Source organism: Rhamphochromis longiceps, linkage group LG20 (assembly GCF_057381845.1).
Source record: "Rhamphochromis longiceps isolate RC_006_pf linkage group LG20, R_longiceps_female_GT1.1, whole genome shotgun sequence".
Taxonomy (NCBI): Eukaryota; Metazoa; Chordata; class Actinopteri; order Cichliformes; family Cichlidae; genus Rhamphochromis; species Rhamphochromis longiceps.
The window spans coordinates 22,890,184-22,917,884 of record NC_140576.1 but is presented as its reverse complement, the minus strand read 5'-3'; the positions used below and the strand labels follow the sequence as shown (position 1 = coordinate 22,917,884).

At 37.8% G+C, this 27,701-nt stretch overlaps 4 protein-coding genes across 6 annotated transcripts; 1 reads left to right on the top strand and 3 right to left on the bottom strand.

The window, feature by feature from the left end:
• Positions 1 to 1,752: 1,752 nt before the first annotated feature.
• LOC146645319 (cell division control protein 42 homolog) lies at positions 1,753 to 6,619 on the top strand. 2 transcript variants are annotated; one of them, XM_085395051.1, is made up of 6 exons: positions 1,753 to 2,008; positions 2,540 to 2,689; positions 2,779 to 2,851; positions 2,952 to 3,061; positions 4,423 to 4,620; positions 4,791 to 5,203. In XM_085395051.1, exons 2-6 carry the CDS (start codon positions 2,585 to 2,587, stop codon positions 4,878 to 4,880), a joined length of 576 nt encoding a protein of 191 aa, XP_085251177.1. In that variant the 5' UTR covers positions 1,753 to 2,008; positions 2,540 to 2,584; the 3' UTR covers positions 4,881 to 5,203. The 2 variants fall into 2 exon arrangements, with proteins under 2 accessions (XP_085251177.1, XP_085251176.1); XM_085395050.1 differs by lacking the exon at positions 4,791 to 5,203 and adding an exon at positions 5,482 to 6,619 and having other exon boundaries at positions 1,768 to 2,008.
• Positions 6,620 to 9,861: 3,242 nt separating this feature from the next.
• Positions 9,862 to 15,789, bottom strand: LOC146645318 (F-box only protein 6-like). The gene is made up of 7 exons (XM_085395049.1): positions 15,492 to 15,789; positions 15,136 to 15,397; positions 13,537 to 13,786; positions 13,334 to 13,445; positions 12,451 to 12,546; positions 11,025 to 11,160; positions 9,862 to 10,940 (listed from the first exon to the last, which is right to left on the bottom strand). The coding sequence occupies exons 2-7, from the start codon at positions 15,247 to 15,249 to the stop codon at positions 10,794 to 10,796; spliced, it is 855 nt and encodes a 284-aa protein (XP_085251175.1). The 5' UTR covers positions 15,250 to 15,397; positions 15,492 to 15,789; the 3' UTR covers positions 9,862 to 10,793.
• A 547-nt stretch (positions 15,790 to 16,336) lies between these two features.
• LOC146645317 (F-box only protein 6-like) lies at positions 16,337 to 18,735 on the bottom strand. Its single transcript, XM_085395052.1, has 4 exons — positions 18,445 to 18,735; positions 16,646 to 16,758; positions 16,529 to 16,562; positions 16,337 to 16,409 (listed from the first exon to the last, which is right to left on the bottom strand). Exons 1-4 carry the CDS (start codon positions 18,535 to 18,537, stop codon positions 16,401 to 16,403), a joined length of 249 nt encoding a protein of 82 aa, XP_085251178.1. The 5' UTR covers positions 18,538 to 18,735; the 3' UTR covers positions 16,337 to 16,400.
• Positions 18,736 to 19,068: 333 nt separating this feature from the next.
• Positions 19,069 to 27,275, bottom strand: dnajc11a (DnaJ (Hsp40) homolog, subfamily C, member 11a). Of its 2 annotated transcripts, none has more exons than XM_085394464.1 (16): positions 27,144 to 27,275; positions 26,272 to 26,401; positions 26,069 to 26,142; positions 24,555 to 24,656; positions 24,312 to 24,440; positions 24,053 to 24,175; positions 23,834 to 23,907; positions 23,545 to 23,734; positions 23,371 to 23,456; positions 23,054 to 23,170; positions 22,522 to 22,677; positions 22,326 to 22,395; positions 22,064 to 22,121; positions 20,914 to 21,056; positions 20,589 to 20,718; positions 19,069 to 19,515 (listed from the first exon to the last, which is right to left on the bottom strand). In XM_085394464.1, exons 1-16 carry the CDS (start codon positions 27,213 to 27,215, stop codon positions 19,490 to 19,492), a joined length of 1,680 nt encoding a protein of 559 aa, XP_085250590.1. In that variant the 5' UTR covers positions 27,216 to 27,275; the 3' UTR covers positions 19,069 to 19,489. The 2 variants fall into 2 exon arrangements, with proteins under 2 accessions (XP_085250590.1, XP_085250589.1); XM_085394463.1 differs by lacking the exon at positions 19,069 to 19,515 and adding an exon at positions 19,529 to 19,897.
• Positions 27,276 to 27,701: the final 426 nt, after the last annotated feature.

The window sequence follows — 27,701 nt, the reverse complement described above, 5'->3', positions numbered from 1 at the left end:
CAAAGGTCAGGCTTTCCAAGAGTCTTTCAAAGTTCCAATTCAGAAATTAGCTGTTTTTTTCACTTATTTTCAGAGGAATCTTTTTTTGTTTGATAAGCCACTTAAACACTGACATATGGCTCATTCAAGAATAAAAAAGGCTTTGAACTCAAGGGCTGAACCAGTGTTGGGTCTACACATAACCAGAGGTGTGAAGCAACAAAGTACAAATACTTTGTTATTGCACTTAAGTAGAATTTTCAAGTATCTGTACATTACTTGAGTATTGATTTTACTAACAACTTTTTACTTTTATTCCCTACATTTTAAACAAATATCTGTACTTTGTTCTCTTAACATTTTCAAAACAGACTCGTTACTTTTAGTTTAACGCATTTGAGAGGAGTTGTTATTTTAAAACACTGCAAGCCTTCAAACTTCAAACTGATTTGAGTCTAAACAATAACATGTGAAAGGCAATTATGTTTGCATGTTAGTCACCAGGAGATGCGGCATAAAAAGAGATGAACGATACAAAAGTCTGTGTGTGCCATAGTCCGGGGTTGAAGGGGGATGGTGTTTTTATTCATTTATTTTTTGGCACAACATCCCATAAACTGTAGCTGCAGTACCTCACCATAAGACAGGCGAGCATAAAGGCGGTAACATCTTTTAAGTGACAGAATCAGCAGTTCAACTCATACTGGAGTACTGTTAACACTAGCATCTGTACTTTTCCCACCTCTGCACATAACAGACAACATAGCAAAGAACCAATTTTAGGTTGCATTGCTAGATACTTAGTTACTAGTAACTAAAATAAATTACTTACTTACCAGTAGCCTGGTAAGTAGGTAATTTATTCAAATATCTTTGCTTTAAGATGATTCGTTTTAAAAGGCATAAAATTGTAACTTGGCAAATTTGTTAACTGTGTCTTAAAAACAAACAAAAAAACAACAGCAGATGAACAGTATCTGAGATTATTTTTCTTACAAAATGAGAAAAAAGAAGAAAAAAAACATTGCAAAAACTTGGTACAGGACCTGAGTAATGCATCTGGACTTTCAGCCTCATCCGAAATGTTCTCAGTGGAAGGGTTTGTGTCAAGAAGTCATTCTTGTGGAGGGGAAACTCAAAAAAAAAAGGCTGAGGTCTAACGAACTGCACAAGAACTGGGCACCAAAGCATCTGATTGGCAACAGCCAACAAAAGGCAGCCAATATCCAAAGAATCCGAAGAAGAGCTTTATATGTCCTTCAACAAGCCTAGCCTCATGAAGGCTGGTTAAAGAAACTGCTTGCCTTAAAGAGTTGATGCTGTGTTGAATAATAAAGGTGGATATATCAAATATTGATTTTCAAGCTCACTGGTGTTGCAAAACCTCTGTTTTGCCATTATTTCTGTATTTTCATGTATGTTTCAAGACATTTCAATTAATCACTGCTCTGATTTCCAATTTTCGTAGCAAAATCGATGCTAAATAAATATAATAATCTTCTTATTCATACGCATATCACAATCACATGTAAATTTTATGAAGTCATTCGGATACTGTGTTAAGTTTACAATACCACCGGGAGGGGATACAAGGTGAGAGGAATTTAAGAAGATGACATCATAACTTCTGCAGCATGAACCTCGCGCTTAACCTCGTCTCAAGATACTACGTATCTTATAACAACGTGAGAGGAAGTCACCTTTCAGTCTAAAAGCACAGAAAGGAACGTTTGAAGCGTCATGCAAAAGAGTTCGTGCATCATATTAAACCTATATACAAAGAAAACGCCTTAGAATAAAAAAATGTACTTTCAGGTTTAGAGAACTAGCTTTTACAATGAATGGGTTTTGTAGCAACATGTAAATTTTTTACTTTGAAACTGTTGTCCGGTATTATTCCGTCTCGCTTGAAAGTCGTAGTGGAAGTCGCTACTCGCATACTGGCTGTACCAAGTTTTTGCTCGCTGGTGCCAACGCCCGGCGAAACAGACTGCTTACGTTAGCTAGCAGTGACACAAGAGGGACACGGGTACGTAGCTAAAACATGTAACTGGCATATTGGGAAGTTGTGCAGTCGTCCGATTTTGTTTGTGAACTACGCTTTTCTATATTGACCTCATAGAAACTAATGGAGCGTTTGTTTACACCCTTACGTTATCCGGCTGCTAAACTAGCTAACAAGTTAGCATTGCGTTAGCAGAGTTTGCTAAATGATGCGCAAACATGATTCAGTTGCCAGTAATTATTTAAGTAGTTATCGCCACATTTTGTGACTAATCTAAAAAAATGTTTACATACACTAAACGTGGGAAGGTAATTTAAATGAGTAAGCAAGTCATTAGCTAACGTTAGCCTTCAGACAATGTTGTTGATAGCTGGGTGTGACTCTTAGCTGTTTAATTCTAGAAAACTCCGCTGTTCTACTTGGGTTCCATCGTCTCATTAAGAAGTTATTCGCAGTGGATACGACAGAACATTTTAATAGCTTAATATTGTCTCTAGGTGTCTAAAATATTGAATATTGGCCTAACCTTCGTCAGTTGTCACCTCCTCCTTGCAGGTAACGTGATAAACGTGATTGCCAGCAGCTTCAGAAAGCACAGAGATGCAGACTATCAAGTGTGTGGTGGTGGGTGATGGAGCAGTGGGAAAAACCTGTCTGTTGATTTCATACACCACCAATAAATTCCCCTCAGAATATGTACCAACAGTAAGTTTTCACAAACAAAAAATAAATGTTTTCACTTCAATGTGCATCGTGGTTCAAAATATTCTGACATGTAACTTATTCTATCGCAGGTGTTTGACAACTATGCAGTAACTGTAATGATTGGGGGTGAACCATACACCCTTGGCTTATTTGACACTGCAGGTACAATTCATTTTAGTTCCACTTTTAGTTAAATGTGTTAGTTTTATTTAGTCTGTCTCTTGGTAAATTATTTATGTGTATGTGTGTGGTCTCTCCTTAGGTCAGGAGGATTATGACCGGTTACGACCTCTAAGCTACCCGCAGACTGATGTCTTCTTAGTGTGTTTCTCAGTTGTTTCACCTTCCTCGTTTGAGAATGTGAAAGAAAAGGTATATGATTTTATTCTAAATACAGAATTTTTTGGGTTATTGAAACCCCGTAACCTGAGAAATTCCAAAATGGTCAAAATAGTAAAGAACGTGAAATACTGATAATGAAGACAAAGACAACAAGCAGATCATGTTACCACAGATAATGGTCCTAATAAAAGAGGTTGGGGGGGATTTTTTTTTTTTGTTTGTTTGTTTCAAGAACCAGACAACTCTTGCTGCTCCCTCCCATTTCTTTCTTTCTCTCTTTCTTTCTTTTCTCAGTTGCTGGATAATTTATACTTTGATCACTTTGGAACAGGTTTTGTGGGGAGAAATGCCAAGTCACTGATATGGATTCACCAACATCCCACTAGACCAATACCTCTAACCCTCATGTAGTGGCCTCCCACTATAGGATGTGAGGGCCGCCCAAAACAACTTTAACTGGTCTAGATAAGTAGAATTGTAAACAATATGCAATAACTTTAGAGATAAAAGAAAGATTTATTGCACACAGAGCAGAAACACTGCTTGACCCTGGCCATTATTGACCCTTTCTGTGCCACCATGGCTACTTCTAATGAGGATCATCCTGAGCCATCCGTGGTGTCCAAGGTTATGACGAGCATAGTTTAGCAATAGTAGTGATGGTTCTAGTTTTATTATTGTAGCTTTTCCCCCCCTATCGCTCTATCCTGTAAAAATATCAATTTGGACTGAATAGAGCCTCACAACACGTTCATACACATGCAGCTCAGTCACACGCACTAATTTTAATGAAATGTGAAATATGCAAATATATACCTAATGTATGCATGTTTTGTTTGTTTGTTTTTTCTCTCTGTGTGTTCCACGTGTTCTCTTTCATTTTTTTTTTTTCTGTCAGTGAACTAGGTTACAATGTTGTGCTGTGATTTCAAGACTGTATTTTATTTATTTTTTTTATCTTTTACAATCTGTTGTAGTATGTAATTCAGCCATACATGTTATGTGAAAATTAAGATAACATGGTTTGGTTAACACATTCTCTACTGAAGACACAAAACCTGGCCTTAGGGGGTCTAAAACTACTGTACTCTTACCGCTGGTTCTAAGCCTGGATAAATGGGACTTTAACAGCAGGTGTAAAATCTATGCTAAGTCAATTTTGGACCAAATTAAAATGTGACGACCCCTTGTAAAAATAATGGAGAAATTGAAAGTGCCTATTTTAATTTTAGGAATTGTAGAAATATCTGGTTAGTTTGTGGGTTTCTTTTTCTCTGTGGTCCTCCAATAATAGAAAAGTTTATGAAAATGCAGTGCATTTTCTGGCAGTCATGTAAAATAATCTGTAGATCCCTGTTTTTGATGAGTTTGTTTTGTTTTTTCCCCACCAGTGGGTTCCTGAGATAACTCACCACTGTCCCAAGACCCCTTTCCTGTTGGTAGGCACTCAGATTGACTTGCGTGATGACCCGTCTACAGTGGAGAAGTTAGCCAAGAACAAACAAAAGCCAATCACTCCTGAGACAGCAGAAAAGCTGGCTCGTGACCTTAAGGCAGTCAAATATGTTGAGTGCTCTGCTCTAACACAGGTAAGATCTCTCATTACACAATACACTAAAAACTGCTGTAACAAGCATGTTTCTGAATGCAATCTCTTAACATGGGTAGAAGTGCTTATGTTTTGCTAACACCACTTACCTAAAAACTCCCATCTAACACTGTGTACCTGTCTTTCTTCCTCCTTTTCCTCTTGCTGTAGCGGGGATTGAAGAACGTATTTGATGAGGCTATCCTAGCTGCTTTAGAGCCCCCCGAAACTCAGAGAAAGAGAAAATGCTGCTTGTTCTGATGTCTTCTTGAATCTTGCTTTGCCTCTCGATCGTATGCTGCTCATTCATTGTAAACAAATGTCTGTTACTAAAATAAGCCCCATGCTCTTTCAAACTTTAAACCTCTGTACCCATTAACCTTTTTCCTTTGTTTCATGTGTGCTTTCTTTTCAACTAATCTCAATAATTGTCCATGCTGCCTATTGACGATGGTGCCAATCTTTAGTTCTTCACCTTGCGGACGAGTCTGTGTAACCTGACATGTCTTTGAGGGGTGGTGGGTTGTTTTTGTTTTTGTTGGGGTTTTTTGTTGTTGTTGTTTTTTTTTTTGTTAAGCAAACATTCCCTTACATTAGCATTGAGCTCATCCGTTGTACCCTATTTAAGCATCAGTGCTACTGTCTTTGACAGTAATATCTTTTTTTTTTTTCTACTGCAGCATCAAAATTTTCACAGGCTTTTGTCTTTAAGACAACTTGATCACGAGGGGAGACTTGTATAATGTTATTTCAATAAATGAAAATTTTGATTGCCATGCTCCATTTTTACTCAGCTTTCTTTTGCGCTCGCATATTTCCAGAAAATGGCTCTGTTTTGAATATTAATGTTTTGTTTCCACAGAAAGGATTAAAGAATGTGTTTGATGAGGCAATACTGGCTGCCCTGGAGCCACCTGAACCTAAGAAAAGACGTAAATGTGTTCTGCTCTAAGTTTCGCAGCAGTCTTCACACCAGTTTCCAAATCTAGGTTAACAGTACTGAAGAGGTTTTCTGCACAAGCACATTCCACTATAAGTTGAGATATTTTTAAATATTAGCCTTCTCACATACTTAACCTTAAAACATACTTTGTGTAAGACTGATACACTTTGTCATAATTTGATGCCATTGAAATTTTGTACACAATGTGAACACTGAATGCTGACACTTAAGAAAATTCTAAGGAACACTTGGAAGTAATGTTTTGGTTTGGCCACGTTATCTTTGCAGAGGTTTCCTTGCAAAAGAAGTGATTATGCAAAGATATTTTTATAGAGCTCCTGTTTCAAGAGTCCTATAAAATAGAGCTTTAATAAATTCCCTTAAAGTTATAAATTTGCATTGATTTACTACTTAGGTGTCTGTAGTTGCAACATACTGTAAAGCCTGCTGTCATAAAATGCTTGTTTAGGGAAAGCTCCACTTAATCTTCTCAACATAGTCTTAAGGTAAATGTAAGAAACCTAAAGAAATATGGAACTTCTGGGTATGTTTTTATCGTCGGTCTGATAAAAGTGGAAAATCTATTTCACTGTTACTATGAGTTTGAGTACAACTATATCCAAGTCATTTGCTTTTTCTGACAAGCATCAAGGAGACGATGTATGTCCTCAGTGATCATCAACAGATGGTAAAGTTAAACTTTGTGGAAGTGTAACTACTCCTAATGTTTGGCCAGTGACCTATATTGTAAACTGCAGCACCATTAACAGGTTGAGATCCTGTAGAAGTTATTAAATTACTTAACTGATAATTATTGCCTTTGACTATCCCTTCCTAGATTGTGGGCTTGAATTTAATTTGTAAATATAGTGAAAGTAACTCGTAACTTATTGACTGAAAATTTGTATGTCACTAATGAAAGACTGAAAGAACCTTAGCTGAAATCACATTAACCAGAATATATTTCTCTCTTATTTTTTATTCAATTTCACAAAGTTGGGACTGTATTTTTGTTTGTAATAAAGGTTCACAATAAAGCAGTATTATGATTATTAAATCCTACTTTCAATATTTCATTTTGTCATGTTATTAGATGGTTCAAACTTGAGAACCTGCCTATAGTTACACATACATACGTTTGAACTACCAAAGACATCAAAACTGATTATTCAGTCATTTTTTGTTACAAATGTTTATTATCAATAAGGAACAACAGGTCAATGCAAACATAGTTCTATCGTTGGTGAGCCAAATAACACTTCTAAAGTATTACAATAGAATTCAGATAAACCCAGGATAATCTCATTATTGAGGCATTATTGCCTCAAATAATGAGATCAGCCACTGACGCCTTCATGCAACTACAAATATGTTCTCACCCAAGTTTTAAAGTATATGAAGGAAAGGTCAGACACAACGTTCAAAAAGCCTGAGAGCAAAGCTGTATTTTTTTTTTTCAGGAATTGCAATAGCTCTTTGGTATTTAACCAACCTCAGCACAAAAATATGGTGATGTTAGAGATCCCCCATTGTGGAGTTTGTAGTCACTGTGGCTACATTACATGAAGAATGTTTCAAATGTTTTCTACAAGCCTGTTTAGATTTATGCATGTGCACTGGTGGGGGAATAAAAGACATGGTACAAAGTAACTGTAAAGCACAACAATACACTTTCATGAATACAGTATATGGTTTAATGTGTTAACATTTAAGCTCACATTATCATTTCCAGTTCTCACACTACAAAATGGAAAGAACAAAAGGCAGGTATCTTTAAGGCAAATGCATAGGTTTGGTTTAGGGCTGTAGCAATAATGTAAACAAAGTCACACTGCCAGACAAGTAAGTCAAGGTACACATGAACCCTTTCACACATGAATTATGACAACCTCAATCATCATTTTTTCACAAGTATTTTTATTCATCTTTAGGCATGAAAAGATGAATAAAATACTTAAGAAAAAAATCCTGATTGAGGTTGTCATAATTCATGTGTGAAATAACAATAATTACAACGAAACATGTCATACAGGTATAGCAACATTAAACAGCCAGTGGGTGGCAGGGTATGGAGTGACACATCAGTGTCCAATGTAGTGGTTTATGTGCAAGTATAGAAACAACACTGACACAAATACAAGAAAACAGCCTTTGAATAGCTGCAGCGACCACTATACGTGAAAGGGTTAAATCACTGGATAGTCAGTCATCTCATATCTGTAACGGAATACAAACATATCGTATAGAAATCATATTTGCACATTATTTGACAGAAACCTCATATAGCCAAAAGGACAGGTTTTGTCCCCAATAACTGTGTAGACAGTCTAAAGCAAACCAATCACTCGGTGGAAGTAACTGGCTCCTGGTTCAGTAAAACTCAGGTGCTTGTGTCTGAATTAGTAGATGTTTTTATAAATGCCTGAAAATTTCAGGTGTCCCATTACATCTGGCATAAAGGTAATACAGCATTTCCATAAAGAAACAACAAGAAATCACAACGGAAAAACAACAAGAAAATACAGTGGTGGTAGTTTAATGGTCTGGGGCTGTTTAGCTGCCTCAGGACCTGGAAGGCTTTGTGTGGTAAATGGAACAATGAATTTACCAAAACATCTATTTCCCAAAACATCCTGAAACAGAATCTCCTGCCATCCATTCATGACCTCAACCTAAAGCACACTTGGGTTCTGCAGCAGGACAACGATCCAAAATACACCAGCAAGTTCACCTCAGAATGGCTTAAAACAACAACAAAATGAACACTTTGGAGGGGCCTAGTAAAAGTATTGATTTCAATCCGATTGTGGCATAACCTTAAAAAGGTGGTTCATGCTCAATCAGGAAGGGGCAAACACTTTCTCAAACCAGGGTATACAGGTAATAGCTTTTCAGATCTACATTAAGTCATGCTTCTCATTGCACCATAACGTCTCAGGATGATATACACACACATATACAAAACTTCCTATTCCAAACCTTGTGCACATATATTAGTCATAGCTCCAGAAACATGAATGGATGATAAGTAAGATGTAAGAAGATAATGCGCAATTGTAGGCAAACTGTCAAAATATGATGCTAACTGTCAATATAAAACAGTCAAAAAACGGTTTTATCCATTTTGTTGGTTTAAGATGCAAAAACATCTAAATTAAAAGCAGGTTAAATAAGTTAAACATGATTAGTATAATTTCAGAGAAAGTTAGTAAGCACATGTTAAATGAATCCCACCGACTACATTTGTAGTCTATGTGTCCAGTGTTGGAAATAACTCAGAGCTGCCAGTAATGTGAATTCCAAAATGTCCTTTCCACCACCTTAAATCCCTCCCTCTACGTGTAAATCGAATGTATCCTACTCCTGGTCCATATTTATGAAACACATGGGTAATCTGAAAAACAAATAATCAGTCAGACAAAAGTTGTCCTTGGGTTTTCATGCAAGCGTTTTGTTGTCATACCTGTTTCCATTCTTCACGTCCTGTGCCACAGTAAATAGTCTCAAGTGAAAAGATCTCAATAAGCTGCTTCTTTTGATCTAGCAACTCTACCCGGATATCATAACTGCCGCCACAGTCGAAACGTGAAAGAATCCTAAATCAATAACACAATCCAATGAAAAAAAATCATTGGATTGGATACACAAACATGTATCAATAATCATTTCATCTTAGACTGAACTTTATGAGTACAAACTGTGCCTGGTGAGCCATATGTTTAATATTTAAACCTCAAAAACCTCTAATGACACAAAAACTGATAATTACATAGTACTTAGGTTGAGAAATAGATTTTTTTTGTAATTTTTTTTTTTTTACATTAGTGTTATTTTCATGTGCTTTTCATTTTTATCCAATGACATTTCCCATTTTATATGGAACATGGCCTTACTTGTGAACAGTTACACTCACTGGCCACTCAGAAATGCCTCAATTTTTCATGGCATAAATTCAACAAGGGACTGGAAACATTCCTCGCGGACTGTATTCAAATGTTCTCCACAGTCAATCATTTTGCTTACATCTACTTTTCTTTAATACGATTAGTTATTAATAAGCAGTCTGTTAAAGACCCCATGTTTATTCTCACCAATCAGATATTTTGATATCTGGTTGGGCATGATCCATAACAGATGGACTGTAACCTTCCTTCTCCAAGTCAATCAGCTGTGACTTTATGCACATTCTGTGGGGGAAAAAATGGTTTTCATGCTACATAATGTACACACACACACATTAATAAAGCAGGACACTTGGTCTCTATATGGTGTCAAGACCAGGAAATAAAAAATATAAGAACAAAGTAACCGTAAAGCACAACAATACACTTTAATTTTTGTTTTCAAATTTCACATAGTGCTATATAGTATATGGCTTTCAAGTTTCCCTCTTAAGCATGTGTTAACATTTAAGCTTACATTATATCATCCAGTTCTCACATACTACAAAATGGAAAGTAAAGGCAAGTATGTGTAAGGCAAATATGGATTAAGTCACATGCTGGCTTCCGGACAAACAAGTCAAGGTGCACAATAAATCACTGAATACTCATTCATCCTACATCAACAACAGAATGCAAATATAAATCATACTTGCATATTATTTGTTCAATGAAACTGGAGGGGTTCTTATGTCTGAAGCAGTAGCTGTTCTCACAAATACCCGAAATTTTCCAGATAAAATAAAAGAAAGAAAAAAAATTACAGGAGAACACAAAATGTTTAATTTAATCAAATTATACAAATGCATCTTACAAATCATTACACAAAGTAAAATTTTCCAAACATTTTTTGTTTTAATGTTGATAAATATTGGCTCATGAAAAGTTGAGAGGAACCAAACCTGAAAAGTAGAGAGGAAGTGGAAGAGAATGGATGGATGGGCTCATGAAAATCTGAAATCCAGCTACAAGGTAGTGATCATTTTATTTTGAATTTGGGTAAACTTTTAGATGTATTTGTACATGAAATAGTACTTAGCCTGTCAAATTAAACAATACTCTGTAATCTTCAGTATTGACATCACAATGACAATCACAGAAAGCAAGTTTAAGGTGTTATTTAAGGTGTTCTGTGTGAAACATTAAAGAAAATAGCTTTTCACTGAAAAACTTGTGCACATACAGAGATTATAGCTCTGGAAACATGAATAGATGGTCAGTGAGATGTAAGAAGATAATGTGCAATTGCAGGCAAATGCAGGATGGAAGAACTGGACAAATTCCAACAAGCTACGTGTTCACTGCTGGACATATTTCAACGCTGCTGTCTGTGACACGTATTCCATACCATCCAGCCCAGAACTGTGTGTCCTTGCCACCATGCCTAAAATGAATGTATCTCACTCCTGGTCCATAGTCCCGGAATACATGGATCATCTGAAAAATAAATATCAGTAAACCAAATATGCTGGTGGGTTCTGCACTGTTACTAAACTTTATTAAATTTCACTTTGTACATACCCGATTCCACTCCTGATCATTCCACTGATCAAAGAAAACAGTATCAGGAGCATAGGACTGGATAACCTTCTGCTTTGCATCCAGCAACTGCACAAGGATTGAATATTCACATCCACAATCCCATCGTGGTGCATACCTGTAACGAGGATGTATTTGTGCAAAGATTAGGGATCACCAATCATATCAAGCTACGTTTTTCTCTCTTATTATTCAAGCCTTAAAAGGGATATATTCCTATATGTCATCAGTAAGTTTTGTTTAGTTCCACGGTTTCAAAAACTAAAAAACCTTTTATTTTGGGCATGACCTAAAGGTTTTTGTTAAGTGCAAATTTTTTGCACAAAGTAGGGTTTTCAAACTTTATCTCAACACCATTTTCTATATCAACAGGAAAATTCTGACCCCATGCCACAACAACAGAACTATTTGCAAAGAAGTCATGTCCCAAAAAATGTAATTTAGCAAAGCAAGTTTAGAGATATTGTTTTACAAACGATTTAGATAATTTCATTACAGATCGAGAAATATTTAAGAATGTATTAATAAACCAAAGGCCACAACAAACATGACAATACTTAACATCTAAATAATTTAATTATTGTATAGAAAACCTATATTGAAAATTTAAAAATGAACTTTTCTACTATTGCAAAAGTAGAAGTGCTTATTATCTTGTCCACATCTGCCTGCAGTCTCTCTCTCATTCAATGTTCACACAGCTCCGCTTCTGTCTGCAGTTCTTTACATCCTCAGTGCTGCTCTTCAAGCCCACACTTGTATGATTCGGCTGCTCTGCTCCAGGTTTCACTCTTTTTGCTCAGATTAGTTCTCCACACTCTGTGATCAGTTCAACTACAGTTTCCCCGCTCCTCTGCACAGACAGCAACCTGCCCGGTTCTCCATGTGTCCGTAATCCGCACTGTCACATCTCAATTTTCCATCCGCGACACATTCAGCCTGCAGTCATTTTTCATCTTTAATCTAACTACAGTCCGCTAGCAGCTAGGTTAATAATAACAGATGGCAAATATAGCTATCAGTTAATTGCTAATAGAGAAATGGTTAGTGTTAACGTATGCATTTATAATAACGGGAGCTTTACTAACCTCTCGAAATTCTTGAAAAGTTTTGTTCAGTGTTATGAGGATTTACTATTTCATCTATCAGCGAGAGGAGGAGCTATGTGCCTGACTGTCTGCATTGGTCCTGTTTAAAGTTGTGTGTCAGCTAGAGAAGGCCCAGATGGCTCTGTTGGTATCAATGCTGTTGCAAATGAATATTTTTTGTATTGATTAATATCAAAGTATGATTTTAACAACCCTAATGTACATTTTAAATGCTTTTAAAAAGTGTAATTAAATGCTTTTTGCAACTAACTAAGGAACTAACTAACAAACTGTTAGTATGTCATGTGTATTCATCTCACCAATCAGATATTTTGATGTGTGGTTGGAGGTTATCCATAAAGGCTGTGCTGTAGCCTTCCTTCTCCAAATCAATTAGCTGCTCCTTTGTGCACATTCTGCAAAAACAGACATGATTTTAAAACAGTTTAACATTTAATACTAGTACAGTGGTCCCTCGCTATATCGCAGTTCACTTTTCGCAGCCTCGCTGTTTCGCAGAGTTTTTTTGGTGCAATTTTACATGTTTTTTTTCTTTTTATCCTTCTTCTTTTCTTTTTTTTTTACTGGCTGTAGACCATTTTCAATCAATCAATCTCGTGGCGTGTCTCCTATACAGTACAGAATGTGTTCAGCTTGTCAAATTTACATAAATCTTTGCTAGCAGAAGACAACAAACACAAAACACAACAGTGTCGACGTCAAAGGATTATAAAACGCATTAATTGAAACCAAACAGTCAGATAAGTCAAACTTTACTCAACTCATTCTTCTTGCTTCCTCTACTTCCGTACCATTGATTCATTAATGTTGCATTCTCTCGCAGCTGCTCTATTCTCATGTTCTGGCCCTGAAAACAGGGTTTTGGTTTTATTCTACAATACTGGACTTATTTTTCTACGAAGGTTTGAACTTTGAGAGTGTTTAAACGAGAGAGAAACGTGTGAAAATGTTGATGCCTGTCTGAGAAAAGTGTATAAAGTGTGTAGTGAGGTGTTTTACAGCCTTAAAACATCTATAACAATTGTAAAATATACAGTTCACTACTTTGTAGATTTCACCCATCGCAGATTATCTTTAGAGCGTATAAACTGCGATAAACGAGGGAACACTGTACATCATTTGAACTAAGCATATAAAAATAATGGTCATTTATTTTTTGGAGGACCACTGGTAAATACTCACCCATAAGAGGTCACAAAGTTTTTCTTGACTACTTCATTTGGATGTGGCACCATAACGTCCTCTAGGTTCCACCCATCACCACCATTCTTTATTGTCCAACCTGCCATGTTTTCTAGGAAAGAAAGAAACACAGAAAAAGTTTGCATCTTATTTTAAACAAAAAAGGTTTTTCAAATCAGTTGTTGAGCTTCAAGGATTCTGACCTTCTCCTCTTGTATTCTTGAGGAGATTTCTTCTTTTCTTGCATAAGAAGTAAAATAACCTCCAGTCTTCAGGTGTTTTGGAAGAATCACAGAGGTTGTATCCTTCTCTTCTACATCTTACTCTCCATAAAGATTCACTGTCAGCCACTTCTTTCCACTGTGAGCACACCAACCGACAAACATGAACCACCTGGTCGGCCGGAACACATAGGAAGATTTCCTCCAGGATCTCCAGAGGAACAGGGAAGAACTAAACAAAAACAAAAAAAAAAACAAAAAAAGCATTGATAAGGTGGAGCTTTGAAAAATTAGTTTAGTTTTCCATCACTGCACCTGGATCAATAGTCCCAGCTGTTTACATAATCTCACCATTTGAACTACATCAGCATTTTACAATATTATTGATTTCCACAGACAACACAAAAAAAAGAAAAAGAACAAAACAAAAGCTTTTAAAAAATTAACTTTTCAAGCACTTCATTCATGAACTTTCATTCACAGGGTGGCTATAAAGCACATTTGGATTCCTTCTAAATGAGGTTCCTTTGTATTGCACTGAAATAGTAACTATTTAAACTGTTTTAATCACAAAACCTAGAAACCAAAGATGTGTATGTCTTGCAGACAAAACCCTGCCTCTGAATGTATTTTTCTTTCTACATAAGGATTGTTGCTAGACTGGAATTATAAAAAAAAAAAAGAAAAAAAAAAAAAGAAATGTTCTGTTGTGCTATGATTGTTTTCTTTTTCTTCTGATGACAGGCAGCTACTGATGACTTAAGCATCAGAAAAGGTTCCCCAGATGGTAAAAAATGTCAAGTTGGCCATGTTGCTTGTTTAAGTGACACAAATCTCCCTTTATTTGTTATGATGCAAGTTCAACCATCCAGCTAACAACATCCTAGTTAATTCTCTTCATCTGGATGTATTGTTTTTTTATTGGGAACAATCATTTCATCACTCATCCAAGTGACTTTTTCCATTCTCCAAATCTGAAGATGTTTCTGAGTCAGTCATTATGTGATGATGATCACATCAGTGTGATGCATAATCCTCTCTGCAAAAGTTTTACATTTGTGCCAATAGACGCAAAACCTTTGCACCTCTTTACCCACAAGATTCCAAAACCATTTTAGCTTAAAACCTGCGATTGTTCAGGGAATATAAAAGATAAAATAAAAGACATCAAAGGATCCCATCTGACTCACTGGATGGGCCAGTTTCACCAATATTTCATTATATTTTGCATTCTTTCTCCTTAATGCAGATTTATGGTTCAGCAGGAATTATAGAAAAGGAATTGCAAACCCATTTGAAACTCTGTAACCTGGCGTTCACGTCTCTAGGGGGCAACCCCAAAACCCTGTGATTGGTCTGTTGAGTACCCTTGTTTCCTTCTCCAATACTGCTGCGTCTTTACCTGACAATATAAAGCGCAATGAGGCAACTATTTGTTGTAAACTGACACTATATAAACCTGAACTGAACTTTATCACTTTGCTCTTTTCCGTTGCTGGCTGATGGACAACAAACAGCACATGCATAGACAAAGCTCATTCAGCAGTTACCTTGTGTTTAAAAGTCCAGTAAGGCACTCACCTCTTGAGCCGAGGACGAGGTTGCCTGCTGTGCTACAACGTAGCTTGTGCCAGACTTTGAACTCGCAGTACCATAGCTGTGACTTGCACCCATGACTTTCGTTTTCCTCTTCATGCCCTGCGACGAACCAAGGGCTGTAAAGTAGCCTGATGTTACTATACCCCCCTCGCTGTCTTCTCTAAAAACAAGTCTTTTCTAACGTCGTTGGTGCTGACCCACTTGTAGCCGACAACGCGGAAGTGCAGCTAGAGATAAGGTCCAACTGTTTTATAGATTAGAAGTCATAATGTTACAAGACTAAATTTAACCAACGACAAGTGACTCGTTTAATTTCTACAGTCAAAGTAATCACTTACGGGAATACATGGTTTGTACTCTCATGTTACGTTGCCCTTCCTGTCAGTTGCGGTGGTATTTACCTCGAGACATTCGAGTCGCCCTTCATAGGCGGGGTTATGCTCTAAAATGCTACAAAGGTAGTTCGTCCACAACAGTCACTCCCACTGTGATTGCACTCTCTAGCACGCAGTAACTGAAGAACACAGACTGATTATGTTAATACCGTAAAACACCGGGGATACTCCGGAAAACATACCTAGCTAACACTCTTCTAAGCCTTCTTGACGGAGACTTCCGCTATGGGTCATCCGGGGATTTTCCCCCTTTTTTAAATGAACAATTTCGAACAGCAAATAGACACTATTCATCAAATCGTTTCTATCAAATAATTTACGCAGCTTATTTCATATATACTGTAAGAAAGTTTTAAGGTATTTCTTTTTCCAGCTTTCAAACAACTTGGAATATTTTTTAAATATAATTTTTAATGCTAGAAAAGTAAATAATGAATGATAAAAAAAAATAATAACAATTAATAATAATTAAAATGTTGTATTATACAAGTCTTGATGCATGCTCAAATATCCAGGTAAGGAAATTCCAGGATTTCACTTCACTGGAAGAGAAATCACTCATTCAAGTGACTTCTCTCCCACTGAAAAGCGCAACGTCCAGCTGAACAGATTCAACATTCTGGGTTATTATCCAACATTTCACATGTCTGCATTGCATAAAATCACGCAGAGATGAAATTTTCATTTTCATCTCTACGTCTATGGGTTTAGAGGATCAGTTACATTTGTATATCCGTTAGGGTTAAATACTCACTCAAAAGAGGTTGCAACATTTGTTTTGACTGCTTCATCTGGATGTGGTCTCCTAAGCAACCCACTGATCGCCACCATTTCTCAAGATCTCCCAGCCATTCAGTCCTTCTAGAAAATAAACAAATAAATAAATAATAGTAATAGTAATGGTGTTTTAAATGTTTTGGATTTATGTGAAAATGAATCATACTACTATGTTAAGTAAAGTTCATTTTATGGTTACTTACCTTCTCCATTTGGATTCTTGAGGAGATTTCTTTTCTGTTTGGACAAGAAATAAAACAACTTCCAGTCCTGTTTTTTTTTTTGAAAAACTACAGATGGGATACCCTTCTCTTCTGCACCTTTTTCTCCACAAAGATTCGCTGTCAATCACTTCCTTCCACTGATGGCATACTAATTGACAAACACAAACCACCTGACAGGCAGGGACATTTAGGAAGATCTCCTCCAGGACCTTAAAAAAAGAGAACAAAAACAGAAAGATAAAGAGAGCACACGGAGACAAGGACAAAATATAAACTGTTAGAAAGAAGTCAGTGATGTACACTAGTAAATGCATAAGGACTGAAATGTTAAGTGCATCATGTGCCGTTCCCAGCAGCCAGAGTTTATAACAAAACAACTAAGAATGTTTCAAGGTCACTGGATTCTGCCCTAACTGGGTTTTATTAAAAAGGACATTTTTAAACCTAATTTGAGGAGATGTCTGTAAATCAAATCGAAACTGGGAGCTGCTTACAAGGGAGAGAAGCTTGATAGCTGAATGCTCTGACTCACAATTTGCTTTTGGAAACTAGGAACCAAAAGCAAACCTAGAATAGAAAGACCTCCACTGGGATGATATATTATAATGAGGCCTGGTCCCAGTAAGTATTGCTGTTGTACAATTTTGGATTCAATGGAGGTCTTTCATGGAGCTTTTTGAACAGCCTAATAATACGGAATTACAACACAAAAAGACTACAGTAGTGCAGATTACTACTATTTACAAACCACGTTGGGTGTGACTGCTATCAGAACTGAAATCTGATATTGCAAAGAGAAGTCGAAGCGACAACAGTCTGACACATTTTAGACTCCTTAAAAACATGAATCATACGAATCTTGGTGCACTATATCTATTACTCCACCCAGCAAAGTGGGGGTGAGATATATCATAATTGTACCAATGTTCGCCTGTATAAAATATTATCCTAGCAATGTTTATATTTAGTTAGAAACAAACTTTCTGGGGTCATTGGGGGGTTTGAGGCATTACTTTCCCAGCCAAAATACAGGAAAAGCATTTATTTCCAACTAAGAAGTTGTTTTTGTTTTTATTAAGTGCATATTTTCCTTTTTAAAGAGTGGTGTCTTGGGCAAAATGTTTGGCATTTACATTCAACTGAATGTAAAACCACTAGGCGTGGTTGCATTACTCGTCCAGCCAGCAGCTGACTGTGACTGGGGCCTAAAAGTAAGTGCTGGTGAAAACACAATAGAAGTAATTAAGGTGCATATTTTTATTCTTCACTCTAACCTCAGTAGTGGGTCACTATAACAATGCGTTTACATCACTACAGAAAAAAAAAACGTTTGTTTTCTGTAAATGAAAAATAACAAATTTTAAGATCATTCGAAATTTCGACCTAACTTTTTTAAGAAGCAAGCTTCGGCATGAGGCAGCCCCTTCGGTTTGACATAAATAACTGATGAGGGAAAAATGTTATTACTTGTGGACAAATATGGACTTTTTGTATCAAAATGTGCGAAACAGCAGAAATATTCTAAGTTGTAAGTTCTGAAACAAAGAAAAATAAAAATGTTACAATTATGCACGATCGTAGTTCTTCTGTATCTACTGCATTGCTATGTTTTGTCTGTCCCTCCTTATGAGGATCGTCTTTTCGCCTTCATTGCGGTTTGATGAGAAGTTTTACTTTCCTACAGGAATTTAATATCCAAACGAGGCAGGTTGATGTCAGATTTTGTGTATTTGTGGATAAACTGCCATGATCGATTTCCGGTGTATTGGAGATTTTGCGACTGCGGTCAATTTTGCGCGAGGAGGATAAGGTGACTAAAAATGCAATTAACGCGGTTTTTGTTTCTGTTAACCTGATCGGTTCTATATTTCCAAGTAACTTTTAGGGACTCTTACATCTGCATTGAAAGATGAGGCTGACGCTGTTGCAGCTGCTGAAGACTTCTTAGGCGGACTTTGGTCCGGGTCGGAGCTGCTGCTTTCATCCATAGTGCTCCTCACGTCTTCGACAACCAGTCCAGTCCATTAAAATGCTCGGTCCTCTGCCGAAAGAGTCTTAAGTAAAGGGAAACTGAAGTGAAACAGACGCCTAGATTTCAATTAGTCAACTGACGTGGTTTCCAGTAAATTTCATCCCAGAGCTCGTTAGTCATCCCGAGCAGGCAGAGATAATGCTGTGACTCAGGGTTCCAGTATCTTTTACATTCATCCAGAAAGTGAAAGAACTGCGTTTGTTCATGGAGCGACATACAAATGCCTTCGGGGTTGTGGCAGGAGGGGCATCCACTATGAATATCTGGCAAATCAAACATGCTGAAATACCCGCACTTGTGAGTCAGGGCCAAAAGAACGCGATTCTTCTATTTCTGATAAAAACAAAAGAACGCTAAAAAGAAAGCAAGTTGACTATTTTCTTGGCTACAACAAAGTAAAGACAGTTCATACCAAAAGCATGACAAAAAAAGGTGTTTTGGTTCTTTTTGTGTTTTTAAATAAAGGGGCAATAATAGTTCAACAACATGAGAGATAGATTTTAATCATATGGCATTTAAACATAGGTGCATTCATGTCTTCAGTCACACAGGCACTGCAGTTTTTGTACAATACAGTACAGAGAACTCTGTTATAAATTACACCCAATACCAAAAATAAATGGATACCAAAGAGCCGAGGACACCGGGGAATTAAGATGGTAGCCATTGATTTTGGTGTCACATCAGAATTCTAAGCAGGCCGCGACCCAGTCCATAGACACAGATTAATCCAGTCTGTGATGATTTTATTCCTCTCTGCATATTTAAATGAATATAAACACAAAAAAGTAAATTCACAATTTCTGCGTAACAGAGACTTGAATCCATGTCGTATCTAAAACAGAGTTTTATCCATCTTCTGTTAAACAGTCAAGAGGTGAGTCTTTTTGGTCAGCGGGAGAGTGCTCCTATGTGTCTGCATCAATCCTGTGAGCTGTAAAGTAGAAATAACATCCACAAAGTCAGATCGGGCACGCCGAGATGGCAGATAGCCTAGCACGGTATATCTTAACAGACATTTTCAAATAAATAAACAAACAAATAAAAATCTCATGTTTAACATATCAAAAAGACTTTTAGATTTGATGTAAATTTACCCTGCAGTCTAAAACATCTAAAACTAGGACGAGTAAGACAGAAAACAAAAGTATGAATCTGCAAGTATGTTAACTCTATAGAAATTGTGGAAATGCTGGTACTGTACTCACTTCCGGCCACTTCGTTTGGTACATCTTGCCAGTACTGGGCTGGACCCTATTTTGCCTTCTGAGCTGCCTCGATTCTTTGTTGCATAGATTCAATAAAGTCTGGAAACGCTGCTCAAAGATTTTGGTGCATACTGATGGCATTACATTTACATATTACAGGAAATACCTACAAGTTTATAAACTCAGCAACAGATTTGGACCAGAGTAAACAAACTATAGGTTTGAAAACATCCTAAAACTCTTTAGACCAGGCAAAGGTTTTCCAGTCTTCCTTTGTCCAATTTTGGGCTGGTCTGAATTGCAGCCTCAGTTCCCTGTTCTTAGTGGATAGGAGTGACACCCAGTGTGGTCTTTTGCTGCTGCTTCAAGTTTCAAAGAGCTGTGCATTCAGAGATGCTCTTCTCCATACCTTGCTTGTAAGCAGTGCTCAATTTAAGTTGCCACTGCCTTCCTATCAGCTTGAATCAGCCTGACTATTCACGTCAACATGCCATTTTCACCTAGAGAACTCACTCTCACTTATCTTTTTTTAAACACCAGAGATGGCTGTGTGGGAAAATCCCAATGGATCAGCAGTTTCGGAAACACTCAGTTCAGTCAATTTGGCACAAATAAATATGCCACCTTTCTCCCTCCCATTCTCCTCAGCAGGTCATCGTGACCGTGTCTACATGTCCGAATGAGATGAATTCCTGATATGTGACTGACTGTTAAGATAATTTGCATTTAAAAATGACTGAAGAGGTGTACCTAAAAAAGTGGCCAGTGAGTGCATAAGCATACTGTCCAAAGGACTTACATTGCTTTGGTATCCTGAGTGACTCCGTGTCTCCTGACAGGACTTGATGCATGACCCCGCGGAATTGATAGAGCACCTTCAGGCTCTTCTCCTCCCCCACACAGGGGTCGTAGAAGCCAGGGAGTCCTGACTGGAAAGGGAACACAAAGTCATGCAGCACTGCCAAGAGACTAACGTAGCGAGCCGTGGATGTCAACTTGTGAGGCTACTCTATTTTTCTGCAGGAAAACACTTAATTCTTAAAAAATTATTGGAATAAACACTATACTTGTAAAACTGACTTTTCAAGTGTTACATTTTGAGTTTGAAAGTCTTGACTTATTACCTTGGTAGCCTCAGTGAGGATGAGTTTTGAGTCTTTCACCAGACACTGCAGTGGCACGGTCACATCAATGACCTTTGCCCTCTCGTGTTTTCTGCTGTTGTCTGTGACGAACTTGCCGTACCAAGCGTTGAGGATAATGAGACCTGTTTAAGTAAGCAGCATCAACATTAAAACCTTTCTTCTGCAATAAAACATCAATAAAACACCCGTTTAGTATTAAGAGTTCAGAAAACCAAGGTTGACTATTAAACACAAATCTCTATTTTCACAGTTTGAACGTTATGTGCCAGCAGTTGCAGCTAAAGAGTCTGTGAAGAGACCAGTGAACTTTTTTTTAGTCATTTGTAAAAGTAATTTTGCAAGTGTGCAATAAAAAGACATAAAAACACCATAATTCATTTTAATCACAGGCTGCATAAACAACACTGTAACCATTTATGAGTGCGGTCAATTAAATAGAAAAGAGCAGCTGCATGCCTGTCACTACACGCACACACACACTGTTATTAACTGTTACTTTATAGGCCTGAAGTCTAAAGGACCGCCGATGATACTAAAAATCAAACAATCTCAACTGTGACAGGTGTCATAAGGCAATTATCGCTCGTCAAACTCCCAAAGGTGAAAATTGTGCTGTCTGCTCAAAGCTTTTTGTTCCTCTGCTTATCAAAGACAAACTAACAAAGAAGACTAATTATCACCAGCGAAAAAGAAAGTAGCAGGGTCACAAAAATCCACTAAAAACTATAGTTCTTTATTAACTGTTTTAGCTTAATTTAAAAAGAAATTGGTGTGAACAATGCAAGTTACCTGATACTCAAAGGAAAGTCGGTTTTAGTGAACCTCTGAAGAAGATGATTACAGTGTTTTCTATGTTTTTTTAAGTGTGTGGTAGGAATTATCAACAAGTGAAAACAGAGATTTTTTTTCTTTTGCTAATAAAGGATTTTTTTCTTTTTATGTAGCCAAACGCTGCAATATGTGAGAATTTACACTTTGTACTGAGCAAAACTCAAGCCGACATCAATAGATTTCGCTCAAAATGTAAAAAACAGCTCTGAATCCAAAATAATTATATTTTTTCTTAACAATCGGCTAAAAATAACATTATTTTCAGGATACCGCTTTCTTCAAATATTATTAATCTTACCCATCCGAGCCTCCTCAGCTTCAATAATCCTGCGCACTGACTCCTGCATGAGCAAGACCTTTAGATATGAAAAGAGACACAAATAATGAGGTTTTACATTGTGTGGATTAAACTAATGAATTTGACTAATGCTCTGCATTTTATCTAATCCCATCTCTCTCTACTGGCAAGAATAATACTGCTTGACAGACACAACACCTGCATCCCTTATCTAACGTTGACAACAACGCAGGATTGGCACCGCAGCTTGTAAAATACTCACAGCAGCTTCTGCCTCCTGTTTCTTTTTGGCTATATCAGAGGCCGAGCTCTCCCTTTGCTTCTCCAAATCTCTGTTGAGTTCAAAGATAAATGGAGAAATAAAATGAGCTCATAAAATCTGCCCATAATAATACATGTGGCGCTACTTCCAATAACACCGCTTGCGTGAAACAACTAAGGTAAAGAAAGTTTCTTACTGTTCCTTCTGGGCCCGCACATATGGCCGAATAATAAGCTGCTGCATGGCGAGGTAGAATACCAGTGGTCCCACTGTGGCGTAAAATACAGCACTAGGCAGGAGTTGGTCAGTCAGGTGAATAGGGAAGAAATACGTCTGGCTGGCTCTGTTAAGTCTGTGGATACAGAGTTGGTTTTAATATTTCTATCTATAGTCATATGCCTGAGGTTGAAAACACAGCAAAGTGAAAACACTGCAGAACTCCAGGTCAAGTGGGAGAGTGAGCTGTGCGCTGTTTCTCAGATGATTAATTTATGTGATATGCTCTCCTTAAGTCTGTCTGTGTCTAAAAATAAAATGTAAGCTGTACATACACTTGCTTTTAAATCATACCCCAGGAACACCTAACATCATATTGTATTGAATCCTGTGTTAACATGTGCAGATACACACTCCCAATTTGTGAAAAAAAGGAGAAATGGCAACAAGAAATTGAGGGAAACTTGGGAAACTCCAATGAATGGGAAATTGGAACAACGAGTTACACTTACTTAATCTTGAGGGAGACACCTTGGGGCACTCCCACGCTGACTGTGGCCCCCAGGACACTGTGTCGACTGATCTTCCTCTCGGCACCGTATTCTACCACAGTCCCAAAAAACCCTGATCTGCACCAAAAGCGCAAAGTTACAACCACTCTACCCATCATTTACTTTAACAGGCCAGTTCCCTGCACAACAATTATCCCACCCAAACTTCATTTAATAGAAACATTAATCACTCTAGAGTTTTACACCAGAAAAGCAACGTTAATATGACCTACAACAGGGGTTCCATTATGAACACATATTGCTCGTTAACAACATACTTTACTGAGCCCTTAATCTTCGTCTGGTCTTCATCCTGAAACTTGTACTGGTAGCTCATCATCATAAAAGTGTGAGGAATGCCAAGCTGCAGAGATAAAATGTGAGCGTTAATCTTGGTGATACTGTGATAACCGGCTGTGATTTTCAGTTAAATATCACTCCTGGCTCCTGACCTGCATTGCGAAGGTGAAATGGCTGCTCTTAGTGTCCCTCACTATGCTGGTGTTCATAGAAGACTGGATCCCCCAGCGCCACTGCAGGTACCCCATAGTGTTCTTGTCTAGGTGACGGGCCAGCACCGTGGTGAACCCAGGACGCACGCCTCGAGATGAAAACTGGAGCCCGCACTGAGCAGTCACAAAGCTGAGAAAACACGCAAAATAAAGAAATCGGTGAAATTGTTCACGTTGTTGCAAAAATATCGAGGATTGACTTGTTTTTCTCTAGCACTTCTAAGCATACAATCGAGGCGTCAAGTTGCGGAATATCTTCATTCCGAGGAAAGGTCCGTGAGTGTCTCCGGCTCCCAACTCTACCTGTTTAAACACAGACAGCAAAAACGTCTCACATCTTAAAATGTCATAGCGTGTTATTAAAAACCCACACACGCCTGTTTTGTGACAAATCCCAGCAATTTACAGTACTAGGGAGGTTGCAATGCCCACTGAAAACACAGCATACCTCTCCCCACCCCTTAGCTGATGTGACTCTTCTCAAAGCCAGGTTAATAGAGCCGCCTCCGTTTCCATTGTGGGTTGACAAGGACCCAGACAGAATGGCTGTGTCTTTTGTAGTGAGAGGAGCCTGCAGTAGAATACATAAAACTGTGAGTCCTGTTATTAGCATCAAGTCAAACATCTTTCCCAAAAGCCATCACAGACTCATTGGCATCTCTTAATCCAATATATAGAAGAGCAAGAATCCTGGGGCAACCAGTTACCTCTATAGATTGTGATATGTGCATTTTGTTGATTTCCACATGTGGGACTCCACCTCCAACCATATCTTCATAGTCCTCTTCATACCGGTCAAAAAGGTCTGTGGCGTCAATACCCACACTAATCGTTCCCTGTGAAATTATCACGAATCGATACAGTGTTTATTGAAAATTCATAAAAAATGCACACCATTCCTGGGTTTTATTCACTTCAATGCGAGGTTTCTTATCTTCCCTCAAACATACCTTTGGGTTGGTCCTTTGCTGAAGTCTTCTCTCCTCTCGCTCTTTCTGAAGACGCTCATACTCTTCTCGAATCTCTGCAGGGGTTCTTTTCCTTTCCACCACCTGCAGGCAGAAGATATGTTATTTGAATGTAAACCGAGCAGAACTGACTGGTTGCAGATACAGGTTTACACTTGGAAACATAAATAAATAAAAATAAATATATAAATCACTCTCCCATATATTCTTCCTCTGTAAATATTTGTTCTTTCTGCATCATACTTTGTACAGTCCAGCATTATTAGATGAAGGCAAAGGTAGAACAGTTTCACACAAAGGCACCAACGCTACATTTTTTAAGGATGTTATTTTTTAATGCGTGCCTCTTGATGTTTCCATCAGCTTTCTCAAGATGTCGATATCCAGCTAAGAGATATTTGAACACTAACAAAGACAGGAGGCTTTTTCTTTTTGAATTTCTGAATATTGTTTTGCCAACTTGCAATGAATATGGTCAGAAGTTACAAGGTACTTTTGACTGCTCCCTTATTTCCCATGGGGTTACCACTGCAGACGGATCCACATATTTGATTTGGAACAGATAAGACTGGCACTGGAATTACACTAGCTTGTGAACCCCTGAAGACTGAGTTTGTGTTTTGGACCATGCATCTTTTCTATGAAAGACACAGACAAACCACAACACCACAGAGTTCTGAAAATTTAATTACAAAATTTACTCTACGCTTGGTTTTGACTAGCAATGCATGTCATATTTATCATGAATTCAATATACAGTATTTTAAGAATGAATAAGTTGACTCTTGTAATCGGTATTGTCGAAATTCAGAACGCTACAGAGCTGGTATTGAAGTTTTTCGCACGTGAAAAGGAAGTTATAGGTGTGTCAGTGTATATTACTTAATAGCAAACAATAGTTCAACACAACGACCATTCTTTCTAATTATGGATGTGATGTATGCTTCAGTGGGAAATCAACCGTGTAGGTACATTGTAACCGCAAACCCCTCTGAAACCCTACGATGTAAAGACCATCATAACCTGACATGCACCTCCCTCCCCGTAATTACATGCCACGTCAACACAGCCCATAACTAGTGATTATCATTGATTCTTTCTATTCATTTCTAGCTACTTTTTCACTGCAATTTATTTATTTATAAGTGAGAGGATAACAATCATTGCCTCAATATAAGGAATAATAATCACAGTATCAGATTATTAGGAATCTCAAATGTCAGCAATTTCCTGGAATGAGACTGCAGAAACTATTTTAACTGATTGTACAAAACTTGAGGGATAAATATGTTTGAAGACACCAGACATTGTGGACCCAAGGGAGAAAAAAGTCTATCGTTGCTGGCACTGGATGTAAAATATGACCACAAGGCACTCAATCAATCAATGGATCACACAGAACAATAAATGCTGGCAGCGACCTCAGCCACTCAACATAGGATATGTCATAGGCACTGAAGACGTCTAAACAAGTCACAAGTCACTGAGAGACTCACCTCCCATCCTTCAACATCAAGTCCTCGCTTGCCATAGATATCATAGATGGCACGTGCCTGAGGGTCACTGAGCACTAGAAAGAGATTCAAAATATAAACCATCAGTATGCTTTCTCTACGTCAAAACATACTCAAGAGCATCAGCAGTTCAACACAGGGTTGAGAAAGGAATCAAAAGGAAATGGGATCAATACTCTTCTTACCTTCATAAGCTTCGTGTACAAGGTTAAAAAGGTGCTCTGCTTGTCTCTTTAGTTCAGGATCCCGGTGTTTGTCTGGGTGATAGAGCATGCATAATCGTCTGTATGCCGCCTTCAGCTCCTCCTGCGTAGCCTGAAGGGAAAAAAAGAGAGCACAGCATAGTTACAACATAACATAACGCGGATTAAAAATTGTTTTTAAAAATGTAATCTAGCCTACCATTACCCCAGCATATTTTATGTTTTAAAATCACTCGGAGTGATATTTTTATAACCGATTCGGAATCAGTTTTTACCTTCCTTGCTTAAGAATGTGGAAATTATAATAACATTTATAGTTCAGTATACTTATACACTTTAGCCTGCCAGCAAATGGTTTTCTTTTGCATAACGAATTTTCAGATAAACACGATGCTTTTTGCTGCTACAAGTAAATAATCACGACCAAAAACGTCCGATTCCTGCAGACTTAAAAAGTCCATCTATACTATAATCAGCACTGCGTGTTGCATGCTGCAGCTCCGAAGTTACATTAGCTACTTAGCACTCTCCAAAGTACATGACATACATGTGAAATTGAAAATAAAACAATTGCCAGTCCGGAAACATCAGCTCTTAGATTGCCACATAAACACACCGATTCTCTGTCCTGCACAAGCAACATATTACGCTGCCAAAGCTGTCACCCACGACCCTTCTGTGCTCACTGAAACAACCGAAGAGTTAACCAATGTCGAGGGTCACTAGTTAGCTGCCTAGCTAATGTTTCATCTATGTTTGGGAGCAACGCTTTAATAACAGCAGTATAAAGTTTATAGGACGACCGATGCTGAATCCGCACACGCAATCATTCAGATCCCAGCTGCATATTGTACCTCTCTTCTGACATTTAGCAGGGAATAATAATCATCACTGGCGAGCTCATCATCGTCTAAGGGAGACGCCATGTTCACACCCGGTCATCTCTTCTTTGTGCCACTTATGTCGCTCCAAGTCTCCTCTTCGCGCTCTGTCGCCCCCTGGTGTTGGGATGAGCGACAACTCCGCGGCCGTTTCCTAAATGCTGACACATTGCGACGCGGTCCTGTGCATATTTAAGTTTGAATTCATTAATTGCAGTTGATGTGCTTATGAGGAATAATGCGTAGGAAAGAATTATGAAGTAACCCGGCTTTTTTTTTGCTTTTGTTTTGTTGTTGTTGTTTTTGCACTGCAGCCATCCGCGAATTTACTTTAAAGTTACTTTAGTGTTCATTCAACCTGATTTATTTTATTTCAGTTTTGCAAATGATACTATATAATGGCTAAATAACGTGCAGGGGAGAAATATTATGTATATACACCGAATATTCTTTTTTATGTGAGAGAAAATGAATATTGCTCATTTTAGAGGGAACGTGTATGCCTTAATTCTAAAGGGATATTGCCTGCAT